We start from the raw sequence: 20,179 nt of genomic DNA, 5'->3' as shown, positions 1-20,179 counted from the left end.
TAAGATGTTATTAAAATGAGAGCTTTGCTTCTGAGTTAACTTATGCTTTGATTAGAGTGCCCAGTTAGGAATAATATACTTAATAAAACATCATCTCACTTATAGAAACAGAATTCTGAAATATGCATCCATGTTAAAGAAATGCTTAATATTATAAAAAATTTTTTTTGAGACTTTTCACTTTTTAAAAATTCTGAATAAACTTATTCTCTCCATTGGTAACCAAGAAGTATCTCTAACCTGTTTTTTTTTTTTTTTTTCTGTTTTGATATAGATTTAAATCTCTGAAAGAACAAAAAGTAAAAGAAGCAAAACTAGAACTTGGATTGGCAAGTATCAAGCCATATGGGACTCTGGAAATTCATGGTTCAGACCCTTCAAAATGGGAGGATTGTTCATTTGACAGCAGAGTAAAAGCCATTGAGGAATGTAAATCTGTGATAGAGAGTAATCGAATTAGTCATGAAAGTTCAATGGACTGCTTGAATGAGTCCCCAAACAAGCGACAGGAGAGAGCCAGAAGTCAAAGTGGTGTGGACTTGCAGGAAAATGTGATTGTAAGAGAGAGACCCAAGTCCTTGGAAGATCTCCACCAGAAAAAAGTGAGTCGGGCCAAAAGAGAAAGTCGGAGAATGAGAGAACTAGAACAAGCTATATTTAGCTTAGAATTGCTGAAAGTCCGTTCTCTCGGTGGTGTGTCTCCTTCAGAAGAGCGTAGATGGTCTACGGAACTGATGCCTGAGGGCCTTCAGTCTTTGCAGGGTACACCTGATAGTGAAAGCTCGCACGGAAGCTTGGAACTTCTGAGCTGTGAGGAGAGCCAAAAGAGCAAACCAGAGCCCATAATTACAGATGAAAGAGACTTGCCATTTGTACCACCTGAGGTATCTTGCAGTTCAGATTTTGAGCCACAGGACTATCCTGTCAGTGCTGCAAGTGAGACTAACTATACATTGACTCAAAGGGGGCCACCTTCTGACTCAGTGCATTTAAAGAATGGGGCTATGAAGGAAAAGCTGGTTTGCAGTTCTGAATCTATTACCTGTAAACCACAGCTGAGAGACCCCTTTGTTTCAAATAGTTTGCCTACATTTTTTTATATTCCCCATCAAGACCCACTGAAAACGAGCTCCCAACTAGACACAAGTGTCCAGAGAAGCAAACTATTAGAAAGTGAAGAAACGCTTCCATCTCTTACTTTGGATATCAGCAGGGAAGCTGGAAAGTACCACCTCCCAGGAGAAAATCAGGTTGTTGCTTCTTTGAATACAGATTCTTCAAATACCGTGCTTAAGAAATTAGAAAAGTTGAACACTGAGAAGGAAGAAAGGCAAAAGCAATTGCAGCAACAGAATGAGAAAGAGATGATGAAACAGATTCGCCGACAAAAAGATATTTTAGAAAAGGAGCGTAAAGCCTTCAAGACAATTGAAAAGCCAAGAACTAGGGAGAGTTTTCTGGTACCATCTTTCCATCAGTCAAAGCAGAGAATAGAGAGACCATCCTCTCTTCTCATCCTGAAAACCCCAAATAAGGATGAAGAATCCAGTATGGTTGGGACTCTGTCAGTAACTATAAAAGATTCTGTTCTTGCCCCAAAAGACAGTCCCTCAACTCACTTACCCTTAAAGGACCGACCTGTCACTCTGTTCTTCGAAAGAAAAGGAGGCCCAGGCCAATCTCATACTGTCAAGGAATTATCCAAGACAGACAGAATGTCCACCCAACTGAATGTTGCCTATAAACACTCTCATAGTCGCATTTCAAAGAGAGAACACCTGAGGCCGGCTCAGCCTTGTAGCCACAAATCTGATGACCCTTTCGGAGACGGAGCTACTAAGGCCATTTTTTTCACACCAAAGGAAAATATGAGTAGTTCCCTGTAAGTGAAGGGTTTATTTTTATGTTATAAATGAGAAACTTTTTGGAAATTTTCATTAAGGTGCCTTGGTCTACCTCAGTTATTTGTATGGGTGCTACTTGAATTAGCTAATTTCTGTGTGTAAAAAAATTTCCTGATTGTTGACTACACCAACCACCTGAAAATTGGATATAATTATACGCTGGGAGTCTTTGACTAAGCACAGGCAGCAAGGTTTTTGGTTCCCCCCCAATAAGGAAGAAAGCATTTGTGGAGAGCCATAGAGTGGCTGGAAATGCAGTAGACATTCAACAAATGCGGGTTGCCCCAGAGTTATTAGGTGTAGCAGTCCAAGCTTATTTGTATCAGGCTTTAAAATTAATGGGATTTGTGATAGCTGTTGGCCTATTTATGGTCTTCGTTAAGATCTTTGTACTTTTTTGAGGGGGGCGGATAAAAGCCACATAATATTTTCCATCTTAACCATTTTAAAGTGTACAGTTCAGTAGCGTTAACCATATGCACATTGTTGTGCAACAAATCTAGAACTTTATCTTGCAAAACAAATTCAGTTACCCTTGAAAGCAACTCTCCTTTTCCCTTTACCCCCAGCCCCCAGCAACCACCATTCTACCTTCTGTTTATAAGAATGTGACTACTTTATTTTATTTTTATTTTTGACTGCACTGCAACCAGGATTGAACCTAGGCCCTCAGCAGTGAAAGCTCAGAGTCCTGACCACTGGATAGCTGGAGAATTCCCTGTGACTACTTTAGATACCTTGTATAAGTGGAAGTTCCTTATACTTTTAAGTTGTCTTAACAAGTGGTAGCTGTGAAAAAGCATTTAAGTGGTACATAAAACAAATTTGATAAAATTTAAAATATTTGTATTAAGCCTAGTTAATACAGTTCTTTCAGTTTTTGTGGAAGAATATCACTGTTTAAATGAAAGGAGAGCCATATCTTAGGACTAAAAAAGTTGTATTTCGTATTAACCGTGAAAATAACTTTCTCATCAAATCTTTAGTTTTTAAATCTTTCAGTCTTTAAAAAACTTGCATACAGATTTTATAGAAAACCTTTGTAAATATGGGCAAGAGATCATTGATATTTTATTTTTCCACTAAGAATTTTTATATCATATTATAAAATGCAGTTGGACTACATGACAGCTTGAGAGCCTAGTCCTGCCCATTAACCTGTAGATTGTCCAGCAGTTCAAGACTGTAGCATATAAGCCCATCAGAAAATGTTCAGTCAGTCAGCTCAGTCGCTCAGTCGTGTCTGACTCTTTGCGACCCCATGAATCACAGCACGCCAGGCCTCCCTGTTCATTACCAACTCCTGGAGTTTACTCAAGCTCATGTCCATCAAGACAGTGATGCCATCCAACCATCTCATCCTCTGTTGTCCCCTTCTCCTCCTTCCCCCAATCCCTCCCAGCATCAGGGTCTTTTCCAGTGAGTCAACTCTTCACATCACGTGGCCAAAGTATTGGAGTTTCAGCTTCAGCATCAGTCCTTCCAGTGAATACCCAGGACTGATCTCCTTTAGGATGGACTGGTTGGATCTCCTTTCAGTCCAAGGAACTCTCAAGAGTCTTCTCCAACACCACAGTTCAAAAGCATCAGTTTTTCAGCACTCAGCTTTCTTCACAGTCCAACTCTCACATCCATACATGACCACTGGAAAAACCATAGCCTTGACTAGACGGACCTTGTTGGCAAAGTAATGTCTCTGCTTTTTAATATGCTATCTAGGTTGGTCATAACATATTATCTTCTGCCTTTCTTATTAAGTTTAGTTATGTGAGGGATGTGTGTGTGTGTGTATAGTTGTTAGATCCATGAATCTGTTTTATAGAAGGCTTCAGTTCAGTTCAGTCACTCAGTCGTGTCTGACTCTTTGTGATCCCATCAACTGCCACACACCAGGCCTCCCTGTCCGTCACCAAATTCTGGAGTTTACTCCAACTCATGTCCATTGAGTCAGTGATGCCATCCAACCATCTTGTCCTCTGTCATCCCCTTCTCCTCCTGCCTTCAGTCTTACCCAGCATCAGGGTCTTTTCATATGAGTCAGTTCTTTGCATCAGGTGGCTAAAGTATTGGAGTTTCAGCTCCAGCATCAGTCCTTCCAATGAATATTGAGGACTGATTTCCTTTAGGATGGACTGGTTGGATCTCTTTGCAGTCCAGGGGACTCTCAAGAGTCAAAAGCATCAATTCTCTGGCGCTCAGCTTTCTTTATGATCCAACTCTCACATCCATACATGACTACTGGAAAAACCATAGCCTTGACTAGATGGATCTTTGTTGGCAAAGTAATGTTTCTGCTTTTTAATATGCTGTCTAGATTGGTCGTAACTTTTCTTCCAAGGAGCAAGCGTCTTTTAATTTCATGGCTGCAGTCACCATCTGCAGTCATTTTGGAGCCCCCAAAAATAAAGTCTGACACTGTTTCCACTATTTCCCCATCTATTTGCCATGAAGTGATGGGACTAGATGCCATGGTCTTAGTTTTCTCAATGTTGAGTTGTAAGCCAGCTTTTTCACTCTCCTCTTTCACTTTCATCAAAAGGCTCTTTAGTTCTTCTTTGCTCTCTGCCATAAGGGTGGTGTCATCTGCATATCTGAGGTTATTGATATTTCTCTCAGCAGTCTTGATTCCAGCTTGTGCTTCATCCAGCCCAGCGTTTCTCATGATGTACTCTGCATATAAGTTAAATAAGCGGGGTGACAATATACAGCCTTGACGTACTCCTTTCCCTATTTGGAACCAGTCTATTGTTCCATGTCCAGTTCTAACTGTTGCTTCCTGACCTGCATACAGATTTCTCAAGAGGCAGATTTCAAAAATGTTAATCATCCTTGTGAATTACTCCTTTTATCATTTTGCCAAGATACAGTCTTAACAGCTCCTTTTTTACTTTACCTAATTAACAACTATTTATCTTCAAAATGATATGTATTAGATTGTTTGCATGAAAGCTTAAGGAAAATCCATACTTCACATGTTCTCTTACTCTGTAAGTAATACTAGAAACATTAGCATTTTATAGAATTGTAAATGTTAGTGTTTCTAAGTTATCTATTCAGTTACCACATATTATAGATGAGGTCACTGGTACCCGTGGATGTGAAATACCTGGATAAGGTCACATAGTTAGAAATAGCTGAGCCCAGAATTTGAGTTTCCTGATTAGAAATCAGCATTGGGTATCCTGATTAGGAAGTAACATTAGATTAGCGTTCTTTCTATGCCATCGGGTAGTAAGTACATTGTAGTTTTCATCTGGTTAGTAAGGGAGAACAAAAAAGAAATCATGGAGAAGCTTAGAGAAAATGCTGTGAATTTAAAAGTTAACCAGAGTAGCCAGGTACTATCAAAGGTCCTGTTAATTGTCCCTCTTTTGGAGAACAAATCAAAGATAAATGACTCAGCTATGGCAAGGGAGATTTGAATAATCAAAAGGGAATCTTTTAGGACAACCTAGGATTGCTGGACTTGATTTTATACTGGTCAGAAAGAGAGATCTCTAAGAAGATTTTAGCTGTAAGAAAGGTGTGTTTAGGGATTATTGGGCAAGATAACCTAGGCTTTCATGGAAGATTCTGAATGCAAGTGCAGTTAATCTGCCAAAGGATATTATAAGTTAATGTCTACCTTAAACTCAGCAGTATGCTAGAAGGTGAAATATGATTTTCAGTGAGTTTACAGTCTTGCTAAGAAGAGATGAACAATATGTTCCTGATAAATTTTAAGATTCATGTTCCTGAGTTAGTATAGATAATTGGGTTCTGAAAAGTATAGGTTCTCTTCAGATTTTCATCAGACACAAACATTCATTTCTGCAGAGAATTTAATGATAAAGCAGTCATGTCATGTGGTTATTCAAGCAAAAATTAAATTCTCACAAACTAGCACTATACTGTCTTTATGGTTTGGAGCATAGTTCTTTTAGTTTGATAATAGTTTCTTACTCTGTCAGTGTTGATTTTATTCTGTATAGCCTCAAGTTTTAAAATTAAGCCAACAGATAAAAGTTGCAGAGAGATTTCAGAAAGAAAATTTGTCAATAGAACCATCTCCCTATAAAGCAAAGTGATGAGATCCTCATCACTCAGTAGCTACTTATCAGGTGTTTTAAATGATGAGCGTATAAAGACCCCTTCTAAGACTAATTCTTAAGATTTGTGGACTTGGTATTTTCCCTTTCTCACCATCAAATCCATTTCTTTGACCTGGCTTGTTAGACTATATTTCATGCTATCCTTTTAAGACTGCTGCCATGAGTTATCTGCTAGGAATTGAAATGTAATCCTGTTGTTTCATTCGAAGTGTCACCATGGAAGCCTTGAACAGTGGAAACCCTCAACTCCAGAAACAAGATGAACCAACTTGGAAACCTGTAAAGTTAACTGGGCCGGGCCAAGGAGAGGTAAGCATTGAATTTTGTTTTATTTATCTCGTATGCAAAATAGGTGCACACTGTTTTGGAAATTACTGTTCTTGTAGTTAGAACACTTCATTTACTCATTTACTCCCAAGTGTTTATAGAAAAAGAAGCCATGAGTTAAGTCTGTTATACTCAGAGAGGAATACTTCAGGCAGGGAAGAATGCCTACAAATCCAGATTATATTTACAAAAATGGAATTCTAAAAGAAAAGAAGGCAATTTATGCAGGTGACTTTGGTGACGTATTATGGCAGTGAAAAATGACTTCCTTGGCTATGGAGAAGAACAGTGTGGATTTAGCTTCCATTCTTATTCTTTGTCCAGGGTAATGAATATGGATTGCTTTTGGTTATGGCTGTCACTTCTAGTGGAAAAGGCATGGGGCGGGAGGGGATGTTTCAAGAAATTCATGAGCTCTCTGATGTCTTTCATTGGCATCATCTCCCAAAAAACCAAAACAAAACATTGTTGTGTTATTTGTTTTATCATTTGGTCAAGCAGGTTGCCAGACCGGCCCATAAAAAGAAAGCTCGAATGGCGCGGACGCGCTCCGATTTCTTGACTAGAGGTACTTTTGCCGATGGGGAGGGGGATACAGAGGAAGATGATTACGATGACATTATTGAGCCCCTTCTCTCCCCTGACCAAGCTTCTCACTCTGAGCTAGGGCCTGCACCCAGCCTGGGTCAGGCCTCTCACAGTGACTCCGAAATGGTAATTTTATAGCAGTATAAGAAAAATAGGGAACAAGCAAATCTGATGGAAATAGTCTTTGCTAATCTAAAGCTAACCTTCACAGCTTCTTCTCCATATATAATGGTTTGTACGTGGGAAACCTCAGTGAACACAGCAACTAACGCTAAACCTTAATTTAACAGGACTTGGATTAGGGCACTTTAGCACAGTATATGTCAGTTAAATCATAAGTTAGGCAAAAAATATTAAAATTACTTAGCACTAATGTAGAAGTTTTCTGTGTTCTATCTTAAAGGTTTCTAGAACAGGAGCCTCAAACTTTTTTTGTAAAGGGCCAGATGTTGTATATTTCAGACTCAATGGGTCATACAGTCTCTGTTGGAACTAGTTAATTCTGCTATTGTAGACTGGAAACCACTGTAGGCAGTAAGTGAACATAGGTGCATGGCTTTTTTACAATAAAACTATTTACAAAAACAGGCAATGAGCTTTATTTGACCTGCTAGCCATAGTTTCCTGATCTCTCTGTGGTCTAGTGAGTAGAGTTTATGTTAAATAATCCAGTAGCTTTTAACTGAAATAATATTCTCTCATTTTCTCTCTCTTTTTTTTTTCATTTAAACCTGCTTCCCCTCTGCATTTTTTTAGTAATAAAAAATAAACATGAATTTTTTAAAAATTTAATGAGAAATGCTAAAAATATCTTCCTGGACCAACCCAGCCAACTAAAAGGCTGTAGATAATGTGGATTTGTATTAATCACAAATTATTAACATTATGTTTAAAGCTGCATATATAAAATAGCTTTATTATCATATCTCAGCCCAAATTAGGTACATATAATTTGATAAGTTTGAGTGTATTTATGGATATAAAGTGTTTGATTTTGGAATTGGCCTGGGAAATACAGTAGGAGTACCCTGTATGCCTATTATGTACTAAATGTTATCACCGAGGAAGTAGAGTGATAGGCGTTTTATTTCCATGAATATCCTTAATTACGTTAGTCTCTAATGTTCTTTTGTAGTATCTGTTCATTACGGGAGGAACATTTTAGGGTGCTCTTCTGTTGACGCATTAAATGTTTTCTCTTTGAATGGCTTTAAGCTGTTTCAGGGCTGCTCTGGTGGCTCAGATGGTAAAGAACCTGCCTGCCGTGTGGGAGACACAGGTTTGTTCCCCGGGGCGGGAAGATCCCCTGGAGAAAAGAATGGCGGCCTGCTCCAGTATTCTTGCCTGGAGAGTTCTGTGGGCAGAGGAGCCTGGCTGGCTCACGGGGTGGCAAAGAGTCAGACACACCTGGACCACTAACACTTTCACTTTTTTTTTTTTAAACTTTCAGGCTGTTTGTACCGAAGACCTAGTTAATTAAAGTTATCATTACGTTCCAGAATAATCTCATTGTCTTTATCTCTTGTTGGAGATAGACCCAGTTTTTAAATGATAATATGGATATTCTAAGGAAGAAAAAATAAAATCACCAATAAAAATATAAAAATGCACAGCCAGTTATCTAATTAGACTAATGAATCATTACCCTGAACCAAATGGTAAAAGTTGCTCAGCCTGTATGTTCATTAATATATCTAGTTAGAACCAAAGATTTCTCTTTAGTGTAGGATTAAATTTCTCCACTTTGGAGATGGCCCTATTTTTGAGTGATAATTATTGAAACGTATTCTGTCATATGCTTAGTTGATTGAAGATGAAATCATGTAATGGAGCAAACTAATTTTAATGAAAAAACACTGCTATATATTTCTAGTATAAATAGGGAACATACTTAAATTATTCTCCAGTTTTTGTCAAAGAATTTAGCATTTGTAATTGCTGTTTTGTTCCTGAGAGTTTCCTGTGATACAAACCTTAGTCCTTTCGGTGGTAGAACTCTTTCTGGGAACTCTTCTTGAGATGAGCCAAGAAGCTGGGCTTTCTGCTTGGGGCATTCAGCCCCTGTGCGGGTTCTGTGCGGCAGCCCCCGCCTGTGGTTGCGTCCACCTGCTGACGATCACTGCATGCCAGTAGTTGTAGAGCGCCTCCCGCACAGTGTACCGGTCACCTCTCCAGCTTTCTCCCTGTCCTGTGTTTCATCACGGCTATTTTAGGAGTAGGTTGTGGTGTTTGTTTCTGGTGGACACTTGCATGAAGAAGCTTTGCTTTCTCTAGACTATGCTGACAATTACTTATTGGGGTTGGGGGTGGGAAGGGTAGGGACAGTTTTAAAGTATGTTTCTGTTTATCTGAAAATATGCCATGTTCTAATGTTACCTGATATTGTGAAAATGAAGACTCATTATTTCTAACTGAAATCTACTGAATTATCAAAATCTGAATATCTTCAGGGTTGTAAATGGTCTTGATTTTCTGGGCACATGAATTTTTTAAAAGCTGGATAGTTTTGTTTTTTTTTTCTGGACAAAGTGACTTAGTGACTCTGACATTTGCTGAGGAGTGTGTCATTCCTCAAGGAGGCCATCAGCTGACCTTTCCATGGGTGAGATCACTGATCCTAATGAGATAAAAACAGTTAGATATGCATGCCCTCAAGGGGATTTGATAAGCATCACCTCTGGAGTTGACAAATGGGTAATTAGTTGTTGCCTGCAGTGAAGGAGTGGAAGTGAGAGTAGTGGTTTCTGTCTCTATGACCTTGGTTTTCTTTTGTTTTTCTCTGCTTTTAACTCTGCCATTTGAGTAACTGTTTAGGCTCTGTATGCTGCTTTCACTGGGTTTTTATACACACCATGGTGACTCAGAGGTTAAAGCACCTGCCTGCAATGTGGGAGACCTGGGTTTGATCCCTGGGTCGGGAAGATTCCCTGGAGAAGGAAATGGCAACCCACTCCAGTATTCTTGCCTGGAGAATCCCATGGACATGGACTGTAGCCCACCAGGCTCCTCTGTCCATGGGGTTGCAAAGAGTCGGACACAACTGAGCAATTTCATTTCACTTTTCACTTTATGTTGGTTTTTACCCAAGAACATCAACATATTCTGCTAAGCAACATTTTAAAGATAGCTTTCAGATAGCTTTTTATTTAATCTCTGAATCGTATGGATGGTGAGTTAATAAAATCATTTCTACCCCTCATTTGTAGGATTGATAGAGGTAACAGAGTTTTCTCGCATAGTTTCTTCTGCCATTCCCTACACTTAAAGCAGTCATCTCCATGGGTCTGACTCCCAAACAGTTCTCCAGAATTTGTTGTCTTTATCTCCTGTATGATAAAACTGAGTTTTTCATTTCCCCCCAGAATTACTGTACTTCTTACCTTCCTATTTCTGTTTGTATTTCTCTGAGATACTCTTCACTCCTTATCTGTGTTGAATTTTCCTTCTCTTTACTACACAGAAAACTGCCAGAAAAAAAAAAAAAAAAACATTGATCAAGCACGGCTAAGTCTGTTAGCTTATTTTACAATAAGGGAAAAGCTACCTCGATTAAGTCTTAGTAATTTTTAAGAAAGGGGAAGTCAGGAAAGGATATTTATAATATTTTAGGACCTAGGCTAGTGATTTTGGGATGAGTATTGCAAGTGGGAAAACTGGTGAATTGAACAGTTTATGGCATAGAAAGTTTAGATTGGTGGCCCCAGGACAGCAGCTTATTGCATACACTTAATATTTACTTATTTTTTAACATACTATTTTCTATTTTATATTGTTTAATTTCCTCAAGCCTGTTAGGGCTCTCTGGTTTTCAGTTTTGTTATTCAGATTTTCATTAATTTTGCTTTACCCCCCTTTGACTGTACCTCTCAGCTTGCAGGATCTCAGTTCCCTGAATAGACCTTGAACCCCTGGCCATGGAGTGAGATCCTAACCACTAGGCCACCAGGGAACTCCCTTCACTTAGTATTTATATGTGTATTTTATTCCCCCCCCAAAAATCAGAGGACAGCATTGCCACTTTCTGCTGTTTGATTTGGTAGAATTTTCCTATGAAACTATCTGGGTTGGCACTTTTTTTGTAGCATAAGTTCCTCTATTTCTTCTAGGAGAATTAGCCTTTAAAGCTTTCTGTCTAATAAGGTCAATTTTGGCAACTAGTTTTTTCCATTTCATTGTTCAGATTTAGTTGCATAGAGGTCTATAAGGTAGTCTCATGGTTTTAAAAAAATCTGTTTCAGTGGTTATTTTCCTTTTGTCTGTTCTTATTTCATAGATTTTTTTTTCTTTACCTAGTTATTTGTCTATTTTGTTAATTTTTTCCAGAGTAACAGGATCTGGCTTTATTTATCATGTTTCCTTTTTTTTCATTCTCCACTGATTTCTGTTTTTACCTTATGTTTATTATTTATTATATTTTCTTTTGGTTTACTGTCTTATTTTTCTAGTCTTTGAGTGAGTAACTTTTCATTTATTTTTATTGATAACAGGTTTTTAAGGCTATGAATTCTCCTCTGATCACACTTCAGATGTATCTCATTTATTTTAATGTGTAAAGACTTGGTTATTTTAAAGAAAATCTGTAATTTTAGTTTATATTTCTTTTCTTACCTGAAACTTGTTTAATAAAAATTTTTTAGTTTTCAGATGAAGAGCCTTTTTGTTTTTAAATCTTTTTTAGTTTCTAGTTTTATTGTATTCTGATGAAAGACTGTTTATAATGCTTCTGTTTGATCAAATTTATTGGTATTTTCTTTTTTACGTAGAATATGATCAGTTTTTATGAATGTTCCATGTGCATTTTTTAAATTGAAATATATATGATTGCAGTATTATGTTACTTTCAGATATACTATGTAATGATTTGGCACTTGCCTGCATTTTGAAATGATCACCATCATAATTTTAGAGTCATCAATCCCCATACAAGGTTATTATAATATTGCTGACCATATTCCTTGTGCTCTATACACATACCCATGACTTGTTTATTATTGAACTGGATGCTTGTATCTTAATCTCAAAACCTACACCTCTTCTGCCCACCCCTCCTTCCCTCTACTCCCTTCTGGCAACCACCTATTAGTTCTTTGTATGTATGAGTTCTTTTTCATTTTGTTTTTGTTTTTTAGAATCCACATGTGAGAACATGCACTTTTTGTCTTTGTCTTTGGCTGATTTCACTTAGTAGAATTCCCTCTAGCTCCATACATGTTGTCTCAAATGACAAGAATTAATTTTTATGGCTTAGTAATATTCCACACACATATGTGTTAATTTATATATATACCACATCTTTTTTATCCAGTCATCTACTGGTGGGCACTTTGCTACTTCTGTAACTTGGTTATCATAAATAATGCTGCAATGGACGTTGGAGTACATATATCTTATATTAGTGTTTTTTTCCCTTTGGATAAATACCCAGAAGTGGAATTACTGGATCATATCGTAATTCCACTTTTAATTTTCTGAGGACCTTCCATGCTGTTTTCCGTGGTGGCCATACCAATTTACATTCCCACTAATAGTGAATGAAGGTTCTCTTCTATCCATATCCTTGCCAGCACTTGTTACTTGTTGAAAGTGTGTTTGATAAGGTGTATTGTCTATTCAGAGTGTAAAATTTCAGTATACATGCATAATCTCTACCTTACTGATAATGTTATTTGTCTTCTATATCATTATTTTTTATCTGTCTTATATCAGATGAATGTTAGTGTTATTCTTGTTACTCATTGTGAATTGTACCTCTTAATATTAAAAATTGTCCTTTGTCAGCTTCCCTGTATTTTTGCTTGAATTTTACATTAGTAATATCACAGCCTCCGTTTTCTTATTATATCCATTTGCCTAGAATACTGTTGGTCGTCCTTTTAACTTTAGCTTGTCTGGATCTTTTTGTTTAGAGGTATGTTTTTTATACAATATAGTTGGGCCCTGCTTTGTGAGCCAAATTAAAAAATCTTTCCCTTAGTAGGTGAGTTAAATCTATTCATGTTTATTGATGAAAGTGAGAGATTAATTCTCAACCTGCAATTTTGTTATTATCATGTCAAATTTGCTGTCTTCATTTTTTTTTCTCTTTTATTTTTTTAAATTTCTTTTGATGTTTAGCAAACATTCTGTTCTTGTTCTGTTGATTGTTTACTTTTATATGTAACTTTAAAAAATGCCTTTAATATTTTTAAGTTTAATCAGTAATACTCTAATTAGTCATTTTTGAATGAGTAATATTCTTACCTATTGTGGCACAACTATTGGTGAATTATTCTAGTCTCTACTCCCTTCTACTCCTTTCTACTTTGTCAGAATATGTAATTTTGTATACAATTCTTTCACCATAGTCCCCACCATTGTTTTTGTCTTCGATCTACAATTAAATGTATTAAATTATCACTTCAAATATTTTGCAGAAGTTTCCCTGTTTATCTCTTGGTTGGACGAAGCTCTTCCCTTAGATTACTCAAAGGGCCATCGATATGGAATTCCCTGAGATCTTTCTATGGCCTTGATATTTGAAGGGACATCTTGGCTACATATAAAGTCCTTGATTCATATTTTCTTTTTCTGAGTTATTTGAATATGCTATTTTATTATTGTCTTACTTTGTTTGTTATTGTTGGTAAGTCTATTGCCAGTCTAAATCTCTTGCCCTTATAAGTTATTTGATCTTTTTACTTGCAGACCTTGAGAATTTTTTCTTTAAAGTTTAGTCTATGTCTTTAACTTGATCACTACTGATTAATTATCCTGTATATCTAGATTTATCAGGTCCTGTATCTTTTGTCTCTATCTGTAGATGGTTTTGATTTTTCTCTTACTTTTCCATTTGATACTCTTTTTTTTTTCCATTCACCCTACTTGATATTGTTTGCTAAATTGTCAGAAAACATGAGCTGGTATTTCCCATTTAGCTTTTTTATTGACCCAAGTGCCCTTTACTTTAGATTACTGTTTGAACTTCATGGAATTTTTAGTAGGTTCTTTTATTTTAATGAATCTCTGAGTAATATGAATGTATTTTTGTATGTTTTTAATAGATGTAATTCTAAAATAATTCTGTAATCTGAGTTTTAATTATAGTGCTATGATAATAATTACTTGGTTTTGAAGTCTTTACATATGTAATTATTACAGACTTCACAGCGGTTTTCTTCAGTTGATGAAGAAGCAAAGCTTCATAAGACCATGTCTCAAGGAGAGATTACGAAGTTGGCAGTGAGACAGAAGGCTTCAGATTCAGATATAAGGTATAAAGCATACACTGAAAGTTAATAGGGGTAATATAATTTTATTTACTAATAGACTTTAGCTAAATACCGAGCATCTTTATAAAAGCATAATTCATAGAACAGCTATCAATTTCAAAAGTTTTGAAATTCATTTTTCAGCAAATACTAAGCACTTACTCTGACAGAAACAAACAGTTCAGATATATATAGTAAACTTTGTCTTTTTATATGTTTAGCTCTGTGATTTGGGCAAAATCTTTTTTTTTTTTTTTTTTTTTTGATCACACTGTTTGGCCTGTGAAATCTTAGTTCTCTGACCAGGGGTCAAACCCACACCCCCATGCAGTGGAAGTGCAGTCTTAACCACCAGACCACCAGGGAAGTCCCAGGGCAGTCTTAACATCGTTATATGACTTAGGGTTTTTGGTTTTAAAAGAAAAGACATTAGATGAGATGAGAGTGAAAATATTTTCTGGTTTTGGACTTGAATTCTGCTCTGAGTTAAGTATTTTACAAATGGAACTGGAAAAAGCTTTCAGGAAATAACTGTTCTTTTTAGGAAAGTATTTGAAGTTTTTATTTATCAAGAGTATGTCTTTGTCCCTTATCGTATTATGTAAGGCAGTTGGGTCCTCACTGAACACTTGAATATCACATTGAATATCTGTCTGGTTCGTAACCCTGTTAAAGATCACTTTCTCAATGACTGTAGAGGCATAATCCAAGGTAACCCAAATCTAGAGCAGACTATGCTGGAGATGAAAGTTTGAGAATCAAAATGTAATATAGTAGAAAAATATACAAGTGGAGATAGCAGATTAAATACATAAATTTAATTTCCACATCTTCCTAAAATAACCTATATAGGACAAAAGCAACAGCAGCAACAAAGCAACAGGAGACAGAAGTAATAAAAATGTGGAATCCAAAAGGTAAATAGACAAATTTAAAATGTCTTAATAGATAGGAGAAAGCTAAATCTTAAGCCAACTGAGAAAGAAGCATCTGACTGGCTGATCTTCCCCAACCCTAGCAGAAAATAGGAGATATATTTTCTGGGAAGGATAAAACAAAAGATTTCTGCACTTGAAGGTAACCAGATATACTTGAGAATTGAGGTACATATTTGGAACCAGGGGAATTTTGTGAATGTTTACATACTGAATGTTAAGATCCCCCAAATTTTATTCTGTATTCAGCTCCCATGTTTCACATACTCTCTAAGCAGATGATTCAAAGAGTCTTTGGGACTTTGGTCCAACCCTCAAGAAAGACCTAAAGATAGTGGTATCAGCCAGATAACCCTGCAAGGGCGACCACAGTTTGGAAGCCCCACTAATGCACACTAGAACTTCCAGGCATGTGAAAGTGAAAGTCGCTCTGTCGTGTCTGACTCTTTGCAACCCCATGGACTACAGACCATAAAATTCTCCAGGCCAGAATACTGGAGTGGGTAGCCTTTCCCTTCTCCAGGGGACCTTCCCGGCCCAGGGATCGAACCCAGGTCTCCCACATTGCAGGCAGATTCTTTATCCGCTGAGCCACAAGGGAAGCGCTTCCAAGCATGATCACCACACATTTGAGGAGCCATCTTAAATGAAAGAAACTAAAATTAATTGATAAAATATAACTTGGAAGAAATAAACTATACAGGGGAAAGAAAACTTCAAGACAAATACATAAAACTATCAGTAGATCTACTGCATAAAGAAATACAGCTATATTCATGAAATTAGAATAGTTGAAAGGAAAACATTCATAATAAAAAAAGAGCATTTGAAAATTGAAACTGCAATAGCATAAAGAAGTCCAAAGCATGAGAAAGATAGTTGATATCTCTCAGAAATTTGAACAAAATGACAAAGGGAAAGAAGAGGCAAGAAAAGAGAAGAAAATTAGAGGAGCAGTTTAGGACATCCAGTGACTCACTTGTAAGAACTCTGGAAAGATAAGACAAAGAAAATGCAGAGGAGCAAATCATTAATAAAGTAATTCAGGTAAATGTCACAGAATTGAAGGACTTGAGCATCTAGATTGACAAGGCTCAACATAATGAATGAAAGTAAACCCATACCAAAAGACATGTCGTCACAAAATAGTAGAGACAAAAGAAATCTCCGTTATGATCCTGAAAGTAGCTTTACAAATGATGGTTGTACAGCAATCACAGAGGGAACCATGCCAGATTAGAGCAGGTTAGAAGGCTCTGGGAAAGATTTCTTTAAGAACACAGAACTGATGGAGTACCTAACTGTGTTTCAACATATTGAGAGGAGATATTCACAAATGGGGAAACACTTGGAGGTGAACTGAATGTAGAAAAATGAGCAAATATAAAAGAAAACATTAACTCTTAAAAATATGGTTTATATAGGGTACTGTATGCCTCAGTTGTGAATATTATTTACACAGTAAAAAAGGTGAATACTACTAAAAAAATATATATATATAGACCTAACTAAAACTATGATATTCTGTTGTGGGGGAATGTCTGTGTGTGTGGAGGGTATAGAACTGGAGTGTTGGAATGTGCTTAATTTATTATCTGTGGTCACAAGTATGATAGCAATATAAGTTTCGTGAATATTAAAAGAACCATGTAAGTAAATTCTAAAGGGTTGTTTAGGGATCAGAAAAGGGATAAGAATAGCAGGAGAAAAGTGATCATTTGTAATAAGCTTTGTGGAACAATTTCTTTTTTTACCATATAGATGTATAAGTTTAGTAATATGCTATTTAAAAAAAGAGGGCACCATGAATAAAAGAATATTGACTTTCAAAGCAGATAGACCTGATTTTAACTTCTGTCTCTCTCAGCCCTCTGAGCCTCAGGTTTTTCATATATAGTTAGGATAAAAATACTCATTTATCATGGCAGTTGTGAAAAGTAGTCATTGTAAGTAAGGCCCAGTGCCTGGCTTCTAGTAGATGCTCGAAAAAAATTTCTTTTTTGGTAGACAAACATATAAAGGAACCAACACTCAATGTACAAGTAAGCCTCCTAGTACCGAGTTAGGATACATGGGTCAGTAAGCTGTCACTGTCTCAAGATGTTTCCTTGATGTATGTGATGCGAGAGAGTATGTAAGTACTAAGAATGAGGCAGTGTTGCATAGTAGGTATGATCCTCCACTTTGTCACTCACTGGCTGTGTAACCTTGGGAAAGTCACCTGATATTTAAACCACCAGTTTCTTACCTGAAAACTGTTTATGGTTCGAATGTAAATTTGTTGTTATAGGTTATTTAAGGTAACTCTACACAAGTACTTATGCCTGGAGCATAAGTACTTACATGATAATATGATTATATGATAATAACTGATATGAATGGTGGTTTTGTTAACATATCTGGATCTCATTTCTGTTTTCAAGATGAGGAGACTATCATTTACTTCCTAGATGAAGTTTAACTGTACAGTTGAAGATTAAATATGACTTAAGCTTAACTGTGAAGGTTAAATGAGTTAATTCACATGAAAGTTGTTTATGTAACTTAAAGTGATATACAAATAATGTCAATAGGACATGCTGATTGCCATTTTTACTTTTTTTTTTTTTTTTTTTTGTAAACAGACCTCAGAGAGCTAAGATGAGATTCTGGGCCAAAGGGAAACAAGGGGAGAAGAAGACTACCAGAGGGAAACCTGATACCCACTCAGAGGTTTCAGCACTCTTCGCTGGCTCAGATATGATTCCAGCTCATCAGTTTCCAGATGGTAAAAATGGACAAAGGGTGGAGATTGTCTTCATAATTTCTGTTTACTCATTCTGAAAGTTTACTATCCCTCTAGTATTTGTAACAGTAATCCTCTTGGCAAGATATTCTAGTGAGATAGGACCAATATTTTAAATCCTTCCTTAACTAAAAGATAATTATAGAATTACATTTTACCTATAAGAGCAGTTTCAAGGAAATACGGCACCAAAACAGTGAAGTAACAACAACGTCAAGAACAATTCCGAATTTTTGATTAGCCTCAGTTTTCTAAAGTGTAAAAATTTAGCCACCATTCATTCACCTAACAAATATGTATTCCTAGTAAAAATTAATAAGATAATAGTAGCTAATATTTGATTGTTTACTATGAAAAAGGCACTGTACTAAGCATTTTGGATGTATTAACTCGATCCTCACAACCATTTTTTGAGGTTGGTATGATTATTTTTCCCACTTTACTAATGAGAAAGCTGAGGCACAGAGAAGTTACTTGCTTATACACGTATAGCAGTTGTTAGAACTGAGATCTGAATTCAGGCGATCTGGCTCCAGAGTCCGTATTCTTAATTGTTGTGCTAAAAGGTCTACTATATGTCAGTTGCTAGGACTCTATAATGATAGCTATTATTTTAATTTTGGGGCATCAATCATAGTACATAACAAGTACCCAACAGTTAGTTCATCTGTTGATATGGTCTCTCTAAATGCTAGAATTACTAACTCTCCAAGGATTCAGTAATCCCAGCATCTGAAGATTAGCCTTTTCTCTCCAAGCTCTTTGCTCAAGCATGTGTGAGTGTTTTTAATTACTATGTAAAGATGCCAGCTATCTTCAATAGGGGGGATATACATAGAGGTGGCTATGTGGTAATGAGTGGGTAAAATACCAATGAGTGGGTGAAATGTCAGTATTGAATAAAATAGAAGTAGGCCCTAGGAATAAAATTATTATCTCTAAGTAGAAATAGAACAGACCAAGTTAAAATAAGTAAACAAAACTTGTCACACCTAAGCTGAAATAAAAATAAAGGGACAGAGGATAAGATAAGATCAAGGGAGGAAAGATGATCAAGTTTCACAGAGGCATGGATCAACCAGAGCAGAAGCACCTGTGTGTCAGAGGGAAAACTGGTAGAAATTTAATTAGAATCCTGTTTTTCTGTCTTGTTACTTTGCTCCTATCAGTTTGCAAACTGGTATGGATAAAACCAGTAGTAAATTAAGTGAATACTACAAGTTCAGTTTGGAAAATTTGAAATTCCTACGAGGATCCATTTCTTATGTTTTATCTATTTTATAGTAGTCATTCTAAATTTTTCATTTTTCACAGTTATATTCTCTACTGCTTATTTCCAAGAAGGAATTAGGAAATTCTTTGAGTGTTTGCTTAATAAGGATACATGTGTAAAAATTAAAATTGTACCTTTTTATTTATCTTTGAGTAAAGATTTATTAAGGTAGCCCTTGTTTTTAAGGCTGAACTAGGATTATAGACAGTTTCTTTAGTAACCATTATTTCTTTTAGTATTAAGAAAGATATTGTTTGTTAAATGAAATAACTAGATACTTGTATGTCTAGGTTATATAATGGAATTAATATCAGTTGACACCAGTTTGAATATACTTGTGTCCTCTTTATATCTTCATATTTTTTTGTTCTGGTGCCATATCTGAAATTTAGTTTGTCTCATTTCCTGCCTATTGTGGCATTTAGCATATAGAAGCCTACTTGTTTCCCTGTATTATCAGAATTAAGCTTTTAGATGGAATGAGGATATACCATTGGCCAAAAGATAAGGTAAATACATGTGAGAGAAACAGGTATGTGAAATGGGACCAACATTCTCATCAAGCCCCAGGTAGGCATTGGCAAGTCCAGTGTAGTTCTAGATTCCAGTGGACTACATGGAACCAAATTTCTCTGGTATAAACAATTGCAGAAAAAATTTGTTGTATTTTTCCAATATTATATACAAAACTGGTTCAGTCCAGGAATTGTCTGAGAAATCAATACAATTTGGGGGGAAGTATGCATAAGAAAGAAAATCCTAAATAGTAAAGAGACCTAAGCAGAAGTGAACCAATTGAGTTAACTTGCTCCCTAAATAGAGGTTGCCAGGCTAACACCAGATATTGTCACTAAAACATTTATGGCTTTAGACCCTAGTAAAGAAATAATACTAATTATCAAGCTTCACTGACTTATTGGATTTGTATAAGCTGCTTGTTCTTTCAAAACAGATGTAGTAAAGCTCTGACTGGGTTAGCAGTCAACATTTAACATCCTCGTGTGATTTGTATGCTTCTTTTCTTTGGGA

General features: G+C 36.3%; 1 protein-coding gene across 12 annotated transcripts in view; it reads left to right on the top strand.

The window, feature by feature from the left end:
* The window catches only part of MYO9A (myosin IXA), a 240,889-nt gene that overhangs the window by 172,617 nt on the left and 48,093 nt on the right, over positions 1–20,179 (top strand). For 7 of the 12 annotated variants that reach the window (XM_070468755.1, XM_070468761.1, XM_070468760.1 and 4 more), the window contains 5 exons: positions 275–1,882; positions 6,205–6,304; positions 6,821–7,036; positions 14,048–14,160; positions 17,717–17,859. In XM_070468755.1, the coding sequence (XP_070324856.1) occupies positions 275–1,882; positions 6,205–6,304; positions 6,821–7,036; positions 14,048–14,160; positions 17,717–17,859 (2,180 nt within the window). The remainder of the gene's footprint in view (positions 1–274; positions 1,883–6,204; positions 6,305–6,820; positions 7,037–14,047; positions 14,161–17,716; positions 17,860–20,179) is intronic. The other 5 variants (XM_070468764.1, XM_070468763.1, XM_070468762.1 and 2 more) reach the window with 2 other exon arrangements.

The sequence above is a fragment of the Odocoileus virginianus genome, chromosome 6, assembly GCF_023699985.2.
Source record: "Odocoileus virginianus isolate 20LAN1187 ecotype Illinois chromosome 6, Ovbor_1.2, whole genome shotgun sequence".
In the NCBI taxonomy this organism is placed as follows: Eukaryota; Metazoa; Chordata; class Mammalia; order Artiodactyla; family Cervidae; genus Odocoileus; species Odocoileus virginianus.
The sequence above is the reverse complement of the archived record's forward strand: the minus strand, read 5'-3'. Positions and strand labels throughout refer to the sequence as shown.